General features: G+C 45.7%; 1 protein-coding gene across 7 annotated transcripts in view; it reads right to left on the reverse strand.

Annotated features, from left to right (window-relative positions):
- The window catches only part of zzef1 (zinc finger, ZZ-type with EF hand domain 1), an 80,354-nt gene that overhangs the window by 29,402 nt on the left and 33,279 nt on the right, over window positions 1-17,673 (reverse strand). For 6 of the 7 annotated variants that reach the window (XR_007139584.1, XR_007139582.1, XR_007139583.1 and 3 more), the window contains exons 34-48: window positions 16,463-16,601; window positions 15,696-15,861; window positions 15,326-15,570; window positions 14,859-15,122; window positions 6,849-7,024; window positions 6,436-6,716; window positions 5,006-5,180; window positions 4,295-4,427; window positions 3,491-3,672; window positions 2,853-3,158; window positions 2,246-2,346; window positions 1,998-2,133; window positions 1,462-1,821; window positions 1,025-1,168; window positions 143-311 (exon numbers count right to left, since the gene is read on the reverse strand). Coding sequence is in view for 3 of the 7 variants with exons in the window: in XM_047809137.1 (XP_047665093.1) it covers window positions 143-311; window positions 1,025-1,168; window positions 1,462-1,821; window positions 1,998-2,133; window positions 2,246-2,346; window positions 2,853-3,158; window positions 3,491-3,672; window positions 4,295-4,427; window positions 5,006-5,180; window positions 6,436-6,716; window positions 6,849-7,024; window positions 14,859-15,122; window positions 15,326-15,570; window positions 15,696-15,861; window positions 16,463-16,601 (2,977 nt within the window). In the remaining 4 variants the exon portion in view is untranslated. The remainder of the gene's footprint in view (window positions 1-142; window positions 312-1,024; window positions 1,169-1,461; window positions 1,822-1,997; window positions 2,134-2,245; window positions 2,347-2,852; window positions 3,159-3,490; window positions 3,673-4,294; window positions 4,428-5,005; window positions 5,181-6,435; window positions 6,717-6,848; window positions 7,025-14,858; window positions 15,123-15,325; window positions 15,571-15,695; window positions 15,862-16,462; window positions 16,602-17,673) is intronic. The other variant, XM_047809138.1, reaches the window with a different exon arrangement.

Here is a 17,673-nt window from a genome sequence, read left to right on the forward strand (position 1 = left end):
GCAGTGAAGCATGGTGGCGGTAGCATTATGGTATGCGGCTGGTTTTCATCAAAAGCTCTTGGGAAATTGTTCAGGCTTAAAAGCTTGAGGTTTACCTATAGTAGCACTGTGAGTCCTGCCAAAGTGGGTGTGAACTCATTACCTGGTATCTCCACATCAGCCCATTTGTGGTAGGAGCCGCTAAAGGTGTGCAGGTCCTGCTGGAAGTCGGCACTGCTGGCCAGCTGCAGCTCGTCACATCCCTCCTCAGTTTGGCAGCGAGAATCGAACTTCACAGACAGATAAAATGCCCCAGGGATGTGCACCTTGTCCTGAATCAGTGGAGGGAATAGATCATGTCAGGGCAAGATTTCAGTTATAGCACCAGCGCACAATGTAATCCTATTATTTATAACATTGTGGCAGAACGGGGAGGTCTATGGAGACAGAAATTGGCAGAATGAGGGCAAAATGGGGTACTGTTGGGAAGCTGATGGCTGATGTAGGGAGGAATGAGGCAGAATGCTGTAGAATAGTGGTAGTATAGGCAAAGGGCAGAACTGGGGCAGATTGGGTACATAATAAGGCAAACATTGAGGTGGCCTAGAGGCAGCAGGATGACGGAATTGATGTAGAAAGGAAGAGGAATAGGGCGGCATGTGGGCAGAATGGTGTAGTTATGGTAGGTATAGGTATAGGGCTATATGGCAGTAGTATGTGAGATGATTCTGGGTGATATGGGGCAAAACATTGACAGAATGAGAATAATACCGAGACACTGGGGTAGAATGAGGACTAAATGCTGGCAGAATGGGGCCAGTATATGAGCTCTAGTTTGCCAAGATGGAGTCAGAATTGGGGCAGATGGGAAGCAGAAGGGTGGCGATACTGGGTCAGTATATTGCTTGTCGTTGGCATGGAGGATGTATAGGAGCAGGTTGGAAGCTGGATTGGAGCAGACTGGAGGCAGAATAGTGCCAGTATTGGAGCAGTATGAAAACAAGGACAGAGGTAGAATGAGGACAGATGCAAAAAAATGTCATACCTCAAAGTTAGTGTTGTTGTCGTAGGGGTGTTTGGATTCTCTGACCTGCATGGCCATAACAGGCTCCTCCATGAACTGACACGCAGTCAGGGACAGACTGTCCAGCATGCTCTGACTGCAGCCTTTTATCACCTTCTGCAGGATCTGCATCAGGACAGAAGACGACATTCAACACAAGTGTGCTCGGACTTTTTCTTCATTCACAAGCTGACACATTTTATTTAAGGAGATTCTGTATTGATTTCAGGGATTTCTCTTCGCCTGTGCATGTTTTATAAAGTAGATCTGAATGAAAAAGACTGCACATGGCTTTTTTAAAAAAAAAAGATGATCAAACCTACAGTATATTTCCATTACGTACCTGTATATACAATTCAGACGCAACATTTTTCGACTACAATCAGCGTATATGAGTATAGTGTGTATATTTTTTTTACCTTTTCCCACAGCGGCTTCTCCTCCAGCTGCATGAGCATGTCGAGGATGTGCGCCATGTGTGAGGCTCCGCTCAGCTCCAAGTCCTCCTCGCTGATAGGGTCACTGTCAGGCCAGTGGGCTAGCAGCAGAGCCAGCACGTGCCGGGCGTACAGGATGCTGATGGCCTCATTCACACGGAACAGGTAGTGGCGCACTGCCTTGTTACTGCGAGCATCCAGTTCCTTGTGCAGCAGCGCTGAGCTCTTGGTGCGCCGCTGCTTAGCATAACTGAGCTGCAGCTCGCTTTCTGTGATGGTGATCAGCTTCTGCGTCACTGCGTTCGTCTCCTCTGTGGCCGTCTCGCAGCGGCTTGGCTTCAGCTGTGAGAGAGGAAACATTCGGAGAGGTCAGAGTCTATGGTACTGATTCGTCTGAAGCTTTTAAGGGATTTGAGAAACATCTCCTTGTACTGCTTACACTTCCTACTCCTTATGTTAAGCACTGGGCATCATGAATGTTTACATTTAATGTTTGAAGATGGCCAAAAGCAACGTACTACGCAGGGGGTGATGATCATGTCCGTGTCCACGGCCTTCGCATGACGCTCGTCTGAGTGCGTACGCTTAGCAGGCTGCCATTTCTGTGCCAGAGTCCGAATCGTCTCGTCTGTCTTTATCACGTCTCCGTCGAACCTGTAGAGAATCGAGGCATTCTCCGATCATTTCCCTTTCAAGGGTTTTTTTGGTTTGTTTTACAGACGCTCCTTTCGTAATCTTTAAAATAACAAGGGAAAAGTCTACTCACCGTTTCTGCACTTCCCGGAAAAACGAGTCCGTCCTCTTCATTTGGAGCTCATATAAAGCCCTCAGGATGTGCAGAGGAGCATTTAGAGCATCATGAGTAAGCTGGAAGAAGACACACGGTTGAAGACCCCCAATTTTTTTTTACGTGTATTTACATGCCCTGTAGAAGGATGCATCAGTGCTGATACTGCTCCAATACCAAGCTCACTTCCCCGTGGTGTGTCGCCTAGTGCCATAGTGCGCCGCACTTAACTGTGTGTCGTTACTCAAATCAACACACTAGTGTTAGAAACGATGATCCAAGCAGTCCGAGTGTGTGAACATATAGAGAGTACATAACACGTTCCATGCAGCTCGACTGATTAATAATAAACAGATTACAACTTTTTATACTAATATCACAACAAGGACCAAAAAAATCTTCTTCCAGATTGGGAAATCGCTATTGTTGCATCCCTAATCAGGTAATCTGAAATGAATGTGTATCCCATATATGCTAAAAGAATCTAGAACGAGGATGAATGGTTTATAGAACATTTACGATGACTTGTGCGCAAAGAAGAACTTTGCTGTTGTGTTTTCTGTATCGTCTTGCTTGTTGCTCTCACCTGGAAGCAGGCTTTGGTCTCTTCATCCAGCCCCTCGAGCGGATCGGCGTCTTCGGCGCAGCAGCTGGAAAGGTCCGAGTCGTGCCCTTTGTCCTTCTCTCTGTCCTCCTCTCGCTCTCCGCACTCGCTCTCTTCGGCCATGAAGTGGATCTCGCGTTTAGACGAGTAGAGCATGATGGAAAGGATCTCCAGGTCACGCAGCAGCCATGTCTTGCTGAAGCCCGTGCCCTTACTGCATTTACGTACCAGCAGCTGCATGAGGCCGGCGCTGTGCATTGCCTGCTGGACCTGTTCGCTGCCATGCTTCTGCCACACACACACACACACACACACACACACACACACACACACTTTCCTGTTTGCTGTCTGGCTCATAATCGATAATGCAGAGTTAAAAAGCAGAGGCAAGACATCATATTTCTGCACAAACGTTAGCATGCTGTCAAAGCAAGCTAATAACTACAGCGCTAACAAACATGACGCTGACCTTCCTGTTTTACTACAAACAGGAAATTGCCCTGTTCTGTTATTCCACACCGCTGAATGAAAATTGTATTTCTATAAGAGACTCTAAATCTGTAAATTTCCTTGCATTTATGTGAGACTATTCTGCATGATAGATAAGAAGCTTGTGTCACCTTAAGGATGGTGTAAAGGCCTTTGAGGGCAAGTGAGAGCACCCAGGTTGCCTCCACAGCATCCGGGGCGCTGCTTTCTACCCCGTTCTGCAGCAGCTGGCTCACGACGGAGATTAAATCCTTCAGGTAATGACTGGACAGAGCCAGACTCTCGTCAGACTGCATCAGCTGGTAATCCTTCACTGTGGGAGGGAGGGGGGGGGGGGGGAATTGGAGACGTGATTAAGGAGCAGAGATGTGACTTGTCAGAACTAAAGGAACTAAAAAAAACTAGACTTAGGGAATGATCGACAACGTGGTGAGGTGATGAAGGAGATGAGACGAACAGTTTATAGGGTTGCTTGAAAATTTTCTTAACATTTCACTTAACCCAGGAGAGTCAGGCACAAGCCATGGCGCTACACCCTGGATGAGGTGCCAGTCCATCACACACGCACACACACACACACACACACGTTCACACACTACGGACAATTTAGAGATGCTACTCAATCTACAAAGCATGTTTTTAGACCGTGGGAGGAAATCGTAGTACACTGAAGACAACATGCAAACTCTATGCACATAGCGTGGGAATATATACAGTATACAGACGCCTGGGACACCACTGTAGGAACTCCAGTTAAAACTGATTCTAAATACACATTTATATTGCACATTGGCCTTTCCGTTAAATCTGCTGAAGTCTCTCTGAACCTGTTTTATGCTGAAGGACATGTTCTGTTATGGTTTATTATTAAAGTGCCAGGAAGGCCAGCCATAAACAAAGTTCAGGACTGCTCTTTGACTGCATCTCTCTCTCACCCGTCCTCCTTTTACGCGTCTTGACGTCTACGACGGCGGCTCGGTTCTTCTTGGTGAAGTGTTTGAGCAGGATGATGTTGTGCTGCTCGTTAGCGTTGTCTAGGAACACCGACTGAGTTCCCATACACAGCACCTGAAACCACAGGCATTTGTTTATCTTCAGCAAGGTTTATTTGGATCACGGTCATTAATGTATACAGCACCTTGTCACGAAGAGCAATCGATTTCGGCGCTTGTTTAACTTTCATCACATTCGTTAATGAGGCCGGAATGATGTGAACGTAGCGGTAGCTCACTGTGAGCTAGAGGGAAGTGGTAGCTCAGTGGTTAAGGTTTTCGACTATTGATCGGAAGGTTGTGAGTTCGAATCCCCTGCCACTCCGGGGGTCCCTCGGAAAGGCCCATGATTTGCTCAGTTGTAGAAAAATGAGATGGCTAGAGGTCAACTCTAAGCCATGTTTCAGAGGACGGAACCCTCGTAAATGAAATAGGACCCTGAATTTATAAATGGTTATGCATTTACACAGGTGCATTATAAAGTCAAACAGCTCCCAGTGTGTTGAAAGGATGTTCAGTAAGAGCAGACGTGTGAAAGCCTCCAGGCATGAGCATGTCTTTATGATTACAGCAGCGGCTCTACCGAGTCTACAGAATCCAGGTGAGATGATCTACTCTAGTGAGGGGAAGAAGGGGCATAAATTGTGCTCATACCTCAGGGAAGATGACCAGGACGTGCAGGGTGAAGATGTTGGAGCGTTTGAATTGGTGTGGTAGCTGCTTAATGCAGTGATCAGTGAAGATAGCGATAACGTCGCTCCACTGAGGACACGCGTTCAGGTTTCTCAAGATGTCCGCTACTGAGCTTGCCCAGTCTAAACCGATGCGACTGCAATGACACGGAAGAAGCAGAAAAACAATCGTTTGATTAATTACAGACACAAACATTCAGCACATACACCAGAAACATTCACCGGGAAGCCTCTGTAAACAGGACACAACCTTTCATAATCCTAATGTCCTCCCAGATGGCAAATATTGGTTCAACAAGTGCTTAAGGATATAAAAAAAAAAGCAGTAAGTGATAACCGAGAGCAACAGCAATAAAGATCATGTGATGTTTACTGCTAGATCATAAGATTTATGAACATTTCCAAAACTTTAACATCTGCATTTATTCTCTACTTAAAAGGGGTCTCCGTTGTTTGAGAAATGCTTCAGAAAACTGTGTTGGGCCGTCAAACAAAACAAACGTGTAGCCAATGAGCAGAAAGGGGCGGGTCTTTTCAATATGGGCGGAGAGAGTTTTCAGTGCGCATGTGTGATATTAGAAGAAAGTGGTTTTAACATTGACATGGAGGATAAAAACAAAGAAAGAAAGCGAAGAAAGGCTTACAATAAGGCAAGAAGTAGGACGTGTTTAATATAGGATCAGCTTTCCAGCGCTGAGGAGAACTGAACGTCTTCCGTGTGAAACAGAGATAAACCTTACACGGTACAACACACAGTACTACAAAAACACATCTGTGTTCCCATACTATTATTCATTAAGTTCATTTATTGATAAAAATATATCCTCAGTCAGCTGCCCCAACAGGTTCCGCCATAATACTTGTCTGGGTTATACTTGGGTTATACTTGTCTGGTGTATGTGTGGGCGGAGATATCAATACAGGGGTGCGACCCATTTGGGTTAGGGGCATGTTTGTTTTTGTAATTTCAAATGTCAACAATGGCTTTTAAACAACAGAGACCCCACCTTTAAATGATTTTTAGAGGTTTTCTGCTTCAATTTAATGCAGTTTAATTGACAATGATATACCAAAATGTATTAAAAAAATTAATAGGAAAAAAAAATAATCATAAATTAAAACAAATAAATATACATGATTACTTTATTAATTAAACTACTCATTAATAGTAATTAAAAAATATGTTTATTTCATTGTGCATGTGCTATCTGTGTGATTTATTAATTCATGTATTTATGTGGAATAAAATTAGAATGACAAAAGCAAACATGATCAATTTAAAGGAAAACTTGTTTTGATGTCAGGTTTTATTAAGTGATAGGGTTTTTATTTTGCTCTGATCTGATCCAGGTCTTTTTAACCGGAGCACTGAATGTTGTGAGGATAGCTGACCTGTCCAGACACACAGCTCCGAGGCTGAACAGAAGCTGAGTGGTTTTCCAGCCTTCTATGTTGTTGATCGCTCCGTTAGCCGGCGCCAGCAGCTCGTATTTTTCAGATAGAGCCTCGGTGACTGCTGCGTCTGCCTCGGCAGGTAAGATGCGCAGAAGCAGCTGCCCCAGGAGTCCGAGTGTCAGGTGGTAGGCTTCGTTCAGACATCCCGCGTTGGAGATGACCACACGGAAGAGCAGAGGCAGGATAGGGCTCAGACCAGAGAGGGAAATTGTGCTGCCCTGTAGAGTCAAAGGCTAAATATGTGACTATGGTTTTATTTAAAAACAACAACAACAACAACAACAACAACAACAAATGCCTTTGACTGTAAGTACATTGGAGCAGTTGTACAAAAGAAACCAAGACATTACCGGTTTGGCTGAAGGTAACATGGCTGCCAGCAATCCCAGGATCCTCTCCCTGGAACACTCTGCAAACACCTGCTCCTGCAGAGGTCCTTTCAGCTCCGTCCTTTTGTCTTCCTGCTCTTTGTTGTCCAGGTGCTCAGAGGTAGGAGATGTGATGGTATCACCACTGGAGTCAGCAGCTGGGAACCGAACATCATGGTACAGTGCACCAGTTAGAGGTGTGGTCTGTGTAGATTTGTGTTTACTGTTCACTTCAAACTTAAACTACCTCACACACTCCTTTACTCTCCAAAAAAAAACCACAACAAAAACAATGCCTTGAATGAGAAATAAAAACACACAAATTCAATGTAAAAAAAAATACAGCGCAGAAGAAAAAAACAAACAAAATACCTTACTATCAAGAAAATAAAAACTAAAGGACGAGACAACACACACACACACTCATGGACGCTCCCAGAAAACACAACACGTAAAGGACAAACACACGACGGGACGAGAAACAAACACAAAACGCCTGGACGCGCCGCCAACACAAAAAGCACGGAAGAGACACACAACAACACACACGCCGGGACGCGACAAAAAACAGCACGGACGATCACGACACACACACGCGACGGACGCCAGCACACACACACACGCCGACGCGAAAGAGCACGAGACACACACACACACACAACACACACACACACACACCACACACAACACACACACACACACACACACACACACACCACGCCGGGACGCGCCCAAAACACACACACGCCGGACGCGCCACACACACACACACGCCGGACGCGCCACACACACACACGCGGACGCGCCGCACACACACACACGCCGGGACGCGCCGCACACACACACACGCAGCGCCCGCACACACACGCACGGACGCGCCCGCACACACACACACGCGGACGCGCCGCACACACACACGCCGGGACGCGCCCGCACACACACACACGCCGCGACGCGCCCCGCACACACACACACGCCGACGCGCCCACACACACACACGCCGACGCGCCCGCGCACCACACAACACACACCGCACACACGCACGCGACACACACACACCACACGACGCACACACACACGCCGGACGCGCCGCACACACACACGCCCGCACACACCACAACCGGACGCGCCCGCACACACACACACACGCGGACGCGCCCGCACACACACACACCCGACGCGCCCGCAACACACACACGCCCGACGCGCCGCGCACACACACACACACGCCGACGCGCCCGCACACACACACACGCCGACGCGCCACACACACACACCGCACCCACACGCGCACGCGCACACACACCACACCGCCGGACGCGCCGCACACACACACCCGGGACGCGCCCACACACACACGCCGCGACACACACACAGCCCACGCGCCACACACCACAACACGACGGCGCACACACACACACACGCGCACACACACACACGCCGGACGCGCCACACACCCGACACACACGCCGGGACGCGCCCGCACACACACACGCCCCACGCCCGCACACACACACCACGCGCCCCACACACACACGCGCCCACACACACACGCCGGGACGCGCCCACACACACGCACACACACGACAGCACGCGCCACACACACACCCGGGACGCGCACCACACACACACGCGCGCACACACACACCACGCGCACACACACACGCGACGCGCACACACACACCCGGACGCGCACACACACACACGCGCCACACACGCACACGCGCACACAACACACGCCGGACGCGCCGCACACACACACGCCGGGACGCGCCACACACACACACGAGCACACACACGGGACACCACACGCGCCACACACACACGCCCGGGACGCGCCACACACACACACACGCCGCGACGCGCCCACACACACCCGACGCACACACACACACAGCCGACGCGCCACACACACCACACGCCCGGGACGCGCACCACACACACCACGCGCACACACACACAACGCGACGCGCCCACACACACACGCCGACGCGCCCACACACACGCACACACACACACACGCGCACACACACACACGCCGGCACGCGCCCGCACACACACACACACGCGCACGCACACCACGCGACACACACACGCCGGGACGCGCCACACACACACACACGCCGGGACGCGCCCACACACACACACCGGGACGCGCCACACACACCACACGCACGCGCACACACACACACACGCACACACACACACACCGACGCCCCACACACACACACGCCGGCACACACACACACACACCACACACACACGCCGGGACGAGACCAAAACACACGCCCGGACGGCGCCCACACAAACACACGCCGGGACGCGACCACGTATCAGAAGGGAAAGAGCAGAAATAGAATGGAAGAGAAAAAATAAGAAAGAGACAGATTTGCGATACAGAAACAAAGAGTTAAGGGAAGAGAATAAAAATCATAAAACAAAAATAAAAACATGAAGAACTAAACAAAACAGAAAAACAAAAGAGCACGGATAGAGATAATATATTACAAAAAGCACAGGAAGAGAAAATACCACGAAGGGGAAGGAGACAGAAAACAGAACAGAAAGAGAGTGCGAAGAGAAAAATACACGAAGCGAAGAGAGCAGAATACAGCAGGGAAGATACATAATCAAAAAAAAAAAAAAAAAGAATTGAAGAGACAACAACAAAAACACAAAAAAAAAAAAAAAAAAAAATTAAAAAAATATAAACAAAAAAAAAAACAAAAAAAATATTAAAAAAAAAAAAATAACTGAAGGGAAGAGAAAAAAAAAAAACAAAAAAGAAGTGGAACGAGAGAAAAAAAAACAAAAAAAAAACGACAGGGAAGAGAAAAAAAAAAAAATAACAGAAAAAGAAAGGGACGAGAAAAATTAATACACGAATAAAGAAGGGAAGAGGGAACAAACAAAGCGCGACGAGAAACAACACAAACAACAAGCATGCACGAGCACAAAACACGCGACACGACGAAACAAACACGCACGAAAAAAGCACGATAGCAAACCACAACACACGCAAGCACACACACACGCACGGCACGAGATCACACAAAAGACACACTACTAAACAAAGACTAGCAGAACACACAGCACGACAAAACAACGACAGCACATAGACGGGAAGAGAGAGAAAGATAGGGAAAGAGAAGGGAAGCAGAAACAGGAAGGAAGAGAAAAAACAAAACAAAGAGAATGAAAGTAAGAGAGACAAGAACACAGAAGAGACAGGAAGAGAGAAAGAAGGGGAAGAGAAAGAAAAGACAGAATGGAAGAGAAACACGAACACAAGACAGAGAAAGAAGAGAAATGAGACAATATAAGAAGGGACAGAGAAAAGACACCAGAAGCGGAAGAGAAAAAACAAAGAAAGACATAAGGAGAAATGCGAAAAAAACAGAAAGGGAAGAGAATAAAACAGAAGAAAGATAAGAAGAGAAAGATTAGAAAGAAAATAAAAAAATCGAGTGAAGCAAGAGAGAAAGAGAAGACAGGATAGAAGGGAGACACACAAGGATAGAGAAGGAACGAAAAGAAACAGGAGATACGGAAGAGAATAGAGAACAAATAAAGAGCAAGACGTACATAGAAAAACAAGAAGGGAGAGAAAGAGAAAAAACGGGAAAGAAAAATAAAAAGAAGAAGTACAGATGAAAACAAAGAAGAAAGCGAGAGCAGAGAGAGAGAGGGAATGAGAAAGAAACAAAAAGACGTAGACGAGCAAAGACAAAAACAGAGAAGAAAATAAAAACGGGGAAGAGAAAAGAAAACAGACAGATAAAATAGAAGGGACCAGCAGAAAGAAAACAAAAAGTTTAAAGAAGGGAAGAAAAGAAAAGAAAGAAAACGAAGAGCAGATAGACAAAAAGAGAAGAGAGAAAGACAAGAAAAGAAAAGAAAAGAGAAGTGAGAGAGAGACAAGACAGGGAAAGAGAAAGAAAAGAGAAGGAGAGAGAAGGGAAGAGACAGAAAAAAAGAAAGCGAAGAGAGAAGGACAAGAGAGAAGGAAGAAAGAGAAACAGAAGAAGAGAAAGAAAAAAACAGAGAAAGAAAGAAAAGAGAAGGAAGAAAGAGAAAAGAGAGGGAAGAAACGAGAAACGAAGAAAGAAAAAAATAAAGATACAAAAAGAGACGGAAGAAGAGACCAAAGAAACAAAAAACAAAAAAAAGCGATGAGAGAGAGAAGAGGAAGAAGAGAAAAGAGAAAGAGAAGGAAAGAGACAAAAACAGAAAGAAAGAGAGACAAAAGAGAAAAAGAAAGAAGATAAGAGAAAAGAGAGAAAGATAAGAAGAAAGAGAAAGAAGACGAAAAAGTGAAGAGAGAAGAAGAAAAGAAAAGAAAAAAGGGAATACGAGGAGAGAAAGAAAAGAAAGAAAAAAAGAAAAGAGAAAGAAAAGAGAGAAAGAACAAAAAAAAACGAGGGAAGAGAAAGAAAAAAACAAAAATCGACGTGTACGAGACAGAAAACAAAAAAGAAGGGAAGAGACAGCAAAAAACACAAACGCAGGGAGCGAACGAAAAAAAACACAAGCAGGGACGCGAAAGAAAAAAACAAAAATAGCCGGGACGCGCACACAAAAACACACAAACAAAAAAACACCACGAAGGGAAGCGACCACAAAAACACACAAAAACGACGGGACGAGACAACACACAAACACAACACACAACACAAACACACACGCCCGGGAACGAGCCCACACACACACACACCCCGGGAAGCGGCCCACAAACACGCCGGGACGGCCCCCACACACACACACACAACGCCGGACGCGCCCACACAACACACACACACCCGGGACGCGCCCACACACACCACACACACACGCCGGGACGCGCCCACACACACACACACACACAGCCGGGACGCGCCCACACACACACGCGGGACGCGCCAACACAAAACGCCGGGACGCGCCCACACACACACGCCGGACGCGCCCACACACACACGCGGGAATCTAAAAAAAAAAAAATAGGGACTGAGAAAAAAAAAAAAAAAAAACGTGGAAGAGAAAAAAAAAAAAGAAGTGAAGCATGAAAAAAAAAAACTAAGGGAAGATAAAAAAAAAAAAGAAGGTAAGATAAAAAAAAAAAAAAAAAAAAAGAATTTAAGCATAAAAAAAAAAAATACTGGTACTCTCACAAAAACACAAGAATTGACTATAAAAAAAAAAAAAAAAAAAATAATGAAGAGACAGAAAAAACAAAAAAAAACGTAATTGATAGAAAGAAAAAAAAAAAAATATAAGGGAAGAGAAAGAAAAAAAAAAAAACTGAATTTAATAGAAATACACACACAAACAACAGGTGAATATAAAACAACCAAAAATGCTGTAATATCCAAAAAAAAAATAATGGACGATTCCAACAAAAAAATCATTTACTATCCACACACAAACAAACTAACTGTAATCTCCCAAACACACACTCCTTTACTCTCACACACACCACAAACACTCTTTACGCTCCTCACAAACACACACTACATTTATGCTCCCTCACACACAAACACACTCCTTTACTCTCCCTCACACACAAACACACTCCTTTACTCTCCCTCACACACAAACACACACTCCTTTACTCTCCCTCACACACACACACTCCTTTACTCTCCCTCACAAACACACTCCTTTACTCTCCCTCACACACACACACTCCTTTACTCTCCCTCACACACACACACTCCTTTACTCTCCCTCACAAACACACACTCCTTTACTCTCCCACACCAGAGGTGAGAAGTAACGGAGTAAAAATACTTCGTTACTGTACTTGAGTAAATTTTTCTGGTATCTCTGGTATTACATTTTCAAAACGGACTTGTTACTTTTAGTATTATTCCTTCTCATTGAGCGCTGTTTCCAGCCTATCATCCTGTCATTGTGCGGCTTTTTCCCCATGTGACTGGTGTACTGTATTATTTACTGGCTATCAGACATAGACTAAGGATAGCGGAGCTAACAATGAGCAGCACGCCTACAAAAGGAATGGCTAATGCTAATTCAGAGGGAGTCACCGATGTTAAAATAACTAATAACGAGGACATTCCTGAACACTGATGGCCATATATGAGGGAGATGTTTGTAATAATCGGCGTCAAAAAGGATTCCTGACGAATGCGTTGCGAATTGTGTCACCCAGGAGCGGTTCTAGCCCTTTTTTAGGGTGGCTCCAGCCCCCTGTCTGTGATCTCAGCCACCCTAAAACTATAAGGATCATTTTTACTTTCAGAAATAAACAATAAATATTATGTTAAAATGCAGAACATGTCGTCGATGGGAAAGAAACTTATTTATCAGTTCGATCCAAGAGCGATTTTTTTTTTACACGCGTGTGTTGTAGTCTTTCAAAAGTGCGTCTTCAGCTGTCTGCTTTATTATTTGAACGGAGAAGCACAGGTACGCGCAGCGTGCACGCGCAGTCAGAGCTGGAGGCGTTTATCTATAACGTTAATCGGCGGAAAGACGGCAACCAAAAGCAGTGAAATGTCACTATTCTTATTACCAGAGTTGTCATATAATATATAATATAGAACTCTTCTTGTTTTAAATTCTCACTGTGGGCTAAAACTCCCTAAAGGTGAAATCCTAGAACCGCCCCTGGTGTCAACCCAAAAAACACAAAGTGCTTAATTTAATTAACATTAATTTTGTCATTTGTAAAACATCACAATAATTTTGAGTTGTTTTCAATGACAGAGCTGGAATCTCCCTACAGTTTGGGATATGGCCTTGCTGATACACTTGGTATACATTATATTTCCAAAAGTATTGGGTCACCTGACCTTTCCTGCTATATGTGGTTGTTTTCTGATCTCATCCCTACTGAACACCTTTGGGATGAACGTGAACGCTGACTGAGATAGATATATATATAAACATGACACTAAACAGGTCGTAGTAACGGCGACTTTTTACTTAAGTACATGTCAGAGCCCAGAACTCTTTACTTTAACTTGAGTAAAAGAGTGTAGTCACTACTTCTGCTTTTACTGGAGTCTTTTAAAAAACGAGTATCTGTACTTCTACTTGAGTAAAGGATGTGTGTACTTTTGCCACCTCTGTCCCCCGCGCGCTCCTTTACACTCTACCCCGCGCGCTCCTTTACACTCTACCCCGCGCGCTCCTTTACACTCTACCCCGCGCGCTCCTTTACACTCTACCCCGCGCGCTCCTTTACACTCTACCCCGCGCGCTCCTTTACACTCTACCCCGCGTGCTCATACACTCTACCCCGCGCGCTCCTTTACACTCTACCCCGCGCGCTCCTTTACACTCTACCCCGCGAGCTCATACACTCTACCCCGCGCGCTCATATAAACTCAACCCCGCGCGCTCCTTTACACTCTACCCCGCGCGCTCCTTTACACTCTACCCCGCGCGCTCCTTTACACTCTACCCCGCGCGCTCCTTTACACTCTACCCCGCGCGCTCCTTTACACTCTACCCCGCGTGCTCATACACTCTACCCCGCGCGCTCCTTTACACTCTACCCCGCGCGCTCCTTTACACTCTACCCCGCGTGCTCATACACTCTACCCCGCGCGCTCCTTTACACTCTACCCCGCGCGCTCCTTTACACTCTACCCCGCACGCTCATACACTCTACCCCGCACGCTCATACATACTACCCCTCACTCCTTTACTCTTCCTCACACACCCATACTACCACACACACTCCTTTACTCTCCCTCACACACTCGTTCTACCACACACACTCCTTTACTCTCCCTTACAGACTTGTACTACCCCACACACTAGTGTATTCTCCCTCACACACTCCTTCAGTCTCCCCACACACCCATACTACCTCACACACTCCTTTAGTCTCCCTCCCACACACACGCTTACACATGCTCACACAGGCACGCACACACACACACACGCGAGCGCGCTCAACTTAATAAAGCTAATTGACAATTGGATCATATCCATGTGTGTATCCATTCCGAGTGCTCTACACTCGAACATGTCATGTCTTACCTCTGAGCTCAGGAGACAGCGTGTCTTCACTGGACAGTGACGGAGAGTCCAGTGTATCCTGGGAAATCAGCTGGCCCCGCCCCCCTGTCTCCTCTGCAGACAATGTTTTAAAGAGCGAGGAAGGTGGAGAGCAGATCGCTGCCGTGCTGCCCGCTAGAGAGGAAGTGTCTGAGATACTGAGCTCCTGACTGAGCTCTGGGCTGAGACGACACGGCTCCGGCTCAGTAGAGGAGAGCAACGACAAGAGAGCTGAAGCGCGCAAACCTTGAAGAGAAAGTGGAAGAGACAGAAGTCAGACGATGATAATGTCGATTATAAATGACAGAGATCATTTCCCTCATGTGTATTAGTATAGAATGTTTCCAGAGAAACCATGTTTTTAGACTCAGAAGCATGTTGCTTACACAAAAAAGAGCCGACCATCTTTAACAGTTATTTCATTGCTTATCTTCTTCCTATATTTTTACCTTTTCCTGTCTGGCCCTTCATCAAACACTCAGTGATGAGCTGGGAGCAGCGGCTCTGCAGCGCAGCAGTGTGACACTGAACCACGGGCTCCGTTGACTCGCTCATCAGCTCTGAGGTGAACAAGGCCAGGCAGGTGAACAGGAGCCAGGAGTAGTTATGGATGTATGGCTGGATGAGCCTGTGCCGATCGCTGAGGCGGATGGTCACCATGGGGTAGACGGTGATCCGGTGGGTGGGCAGGTGACTGGGGGGGTGGAAAAAAAAAAAAGTCACTTCACTTTATTAACACAAATGAACCATTTCTCTTACCCTCTTTGGAAAAATAGCCCATCCCTAATAAACTGTTGGGATTGCCCCTAAATTCTTTACCTGTCGGGGTATTTTTTGGCATTGTAGCAGCCGAAGCAGAGGTCAAAGTCCTCGCAGACGTTGCAGTTGATTCTGCTGCCTACAATGAGACCCTGGCAGTGATCACAAGCATACTCCATGTTCACCATCTCGTGCTCGTCCTCGTGTCCTTCAGGCTTGGCGCCGCCTGGAGAGGAAAAACAGAACCGTAAGAACAAAATCCCAGGCGTGCAGCCATCTTAAAAAAAAAAAGAACCATTTACAAGGACGCTGATAATCGGTTATCCAAATATTGTACTCCTTTATTTTTTGAGGACCATCTGCACATCTCGGAGATAAACAGATAAGATTTCTTTTCTGGCCAATTTTTTACACAGCATTGTACGTATTCTTGTTGAACTTGCAATATTCGTCACACAAAAGCTTCTCTGGAGCTACTGTACAGTTAGCTGGAACTGACGACTGTATTCCGTACGTGAGATAAGTAAGAATTAAAACTTTCAGGGCTTTCTGTTAAAATGAACTAAGAGGTGTTTTCATTTGGGGCAGTGATGACAGCAAAGCCTATTTTCCAACACAACAGCACATCTGCAATACTAAAATAATTTGTTCCTAGTAAACCAGAGGAAAAACCGTTCAGAAGAAAACCGAGTTCCTGTCTTTGTTATTTATAAACAGTCCTTCTTGCAGCACTCTCACTGATTTCCTTGTTAACTAACAACCGAGGCTTAGAAAACATCCTAGCGGCACATCGCTCATGCTTTGACATGGAGAGTTAAGAGGCTCACTGAGGAAGCAGGTCTTGCACAGGTCCATGTCCGTGCACTGCAGACAGCGGTAGCGGTGTCCAGGAGCGATTCTCTCACATCCATCACACGAGATCTCCACGTTCAACAGATCGCAGTAGCGAGCGATGAACATGTGCATCTGCAGAAAGCAAAGGATGCAAGAATTTAGACACAAACATGCAGAGTAAGAAATGTACGCATGTATCATTTAATCTCTCACTGAATCACTCATTAAGTCTAGTTATGTCACTCACTGATTCGCTCAATGAATCACCGAATCGCTCACTGAATCGCTCAATGAATCACCGAATCGCTCACTGAATCGCTCAATGAATCGATGAACCGCTCACTGAATCGTTCACCGAATCGCTCACTGAATCACAGGACTGTGATTGCCATAAACAGCTTTGCACTCAAGTTAATCAAGACAGTCTATCAAGACCTGAATGAATTTCCTGCTTAGATAATTACACTTGATCGTATAGTAAACAGTTCTAGATGGGAAATGATTCATAATCACACTCTACGGTGTCACACTGATGAGGAGGGGTTTATGGTTTCTTCAAGTCATCTCATGGAGTTTTTCCATCACATCGTCACCTCTCACTTGCTAATAATTAGACGTTTTAGACTAATTAGACGAATTAGACTCTAATTCATATTCTGAATTTACACATATATAAATATTATATATATTTATATATATATATGTGGCAATGTCCACTGTTAAAAGTGCTATACAAAAAAAAATGGAGTTCATTCAGTCGCTGATCAGAATGAGCTCATGGAAATACTCCGTAGTGTGTATTGGTGATTTCTAGCTCACTAAAAGAACACCAGTGGATTTGCGGCATTTTCCATGGAAAGGTTTGTTATGCTGTTCAAAAAAAAAAAGAAAGAAAAAGGAGAGAGATTTGTGTAGAGTGAAAAGGCAAGTTTGCTAAGTGTGAGGTTGAATCCCTTGTAAATATTTACTAAGAGCTTATGTCTGGCTCGAGCTGTGGAATTCTAACAGGTGTTGACATTTTCCCCCTGTTTACTGAGTCGAGACAAAGAGACTCTCTGCTTCAAGAGACACGTTTTTGGGACGCGTTTTAAGGGCCATTTTTCTTCCTATTATTCTTAACAGGATGTCTGTTAGCTAGAAAAAAAGCTTCACACTGCTTTCGATTGCTCCGGTTGTTCATATTTATTATAACGCTGTAAGCTAG

The sequence above is a fragment of the Tachysurus fulvidraco genome, chromosome 26 (assembly GCF_022655615.1).
Source record: "Tachysurus fulvidraco isolate hzauxx_2018 chromosome 26, HZAU_PFXX_2.0, whole genome shotgun sequence".
NCBI lineage: Eukaryota > Metazoa > Chordata > Actinopteri > Siluriformes > Bagridae > Tachysurus > Tachysurus fulvidraco.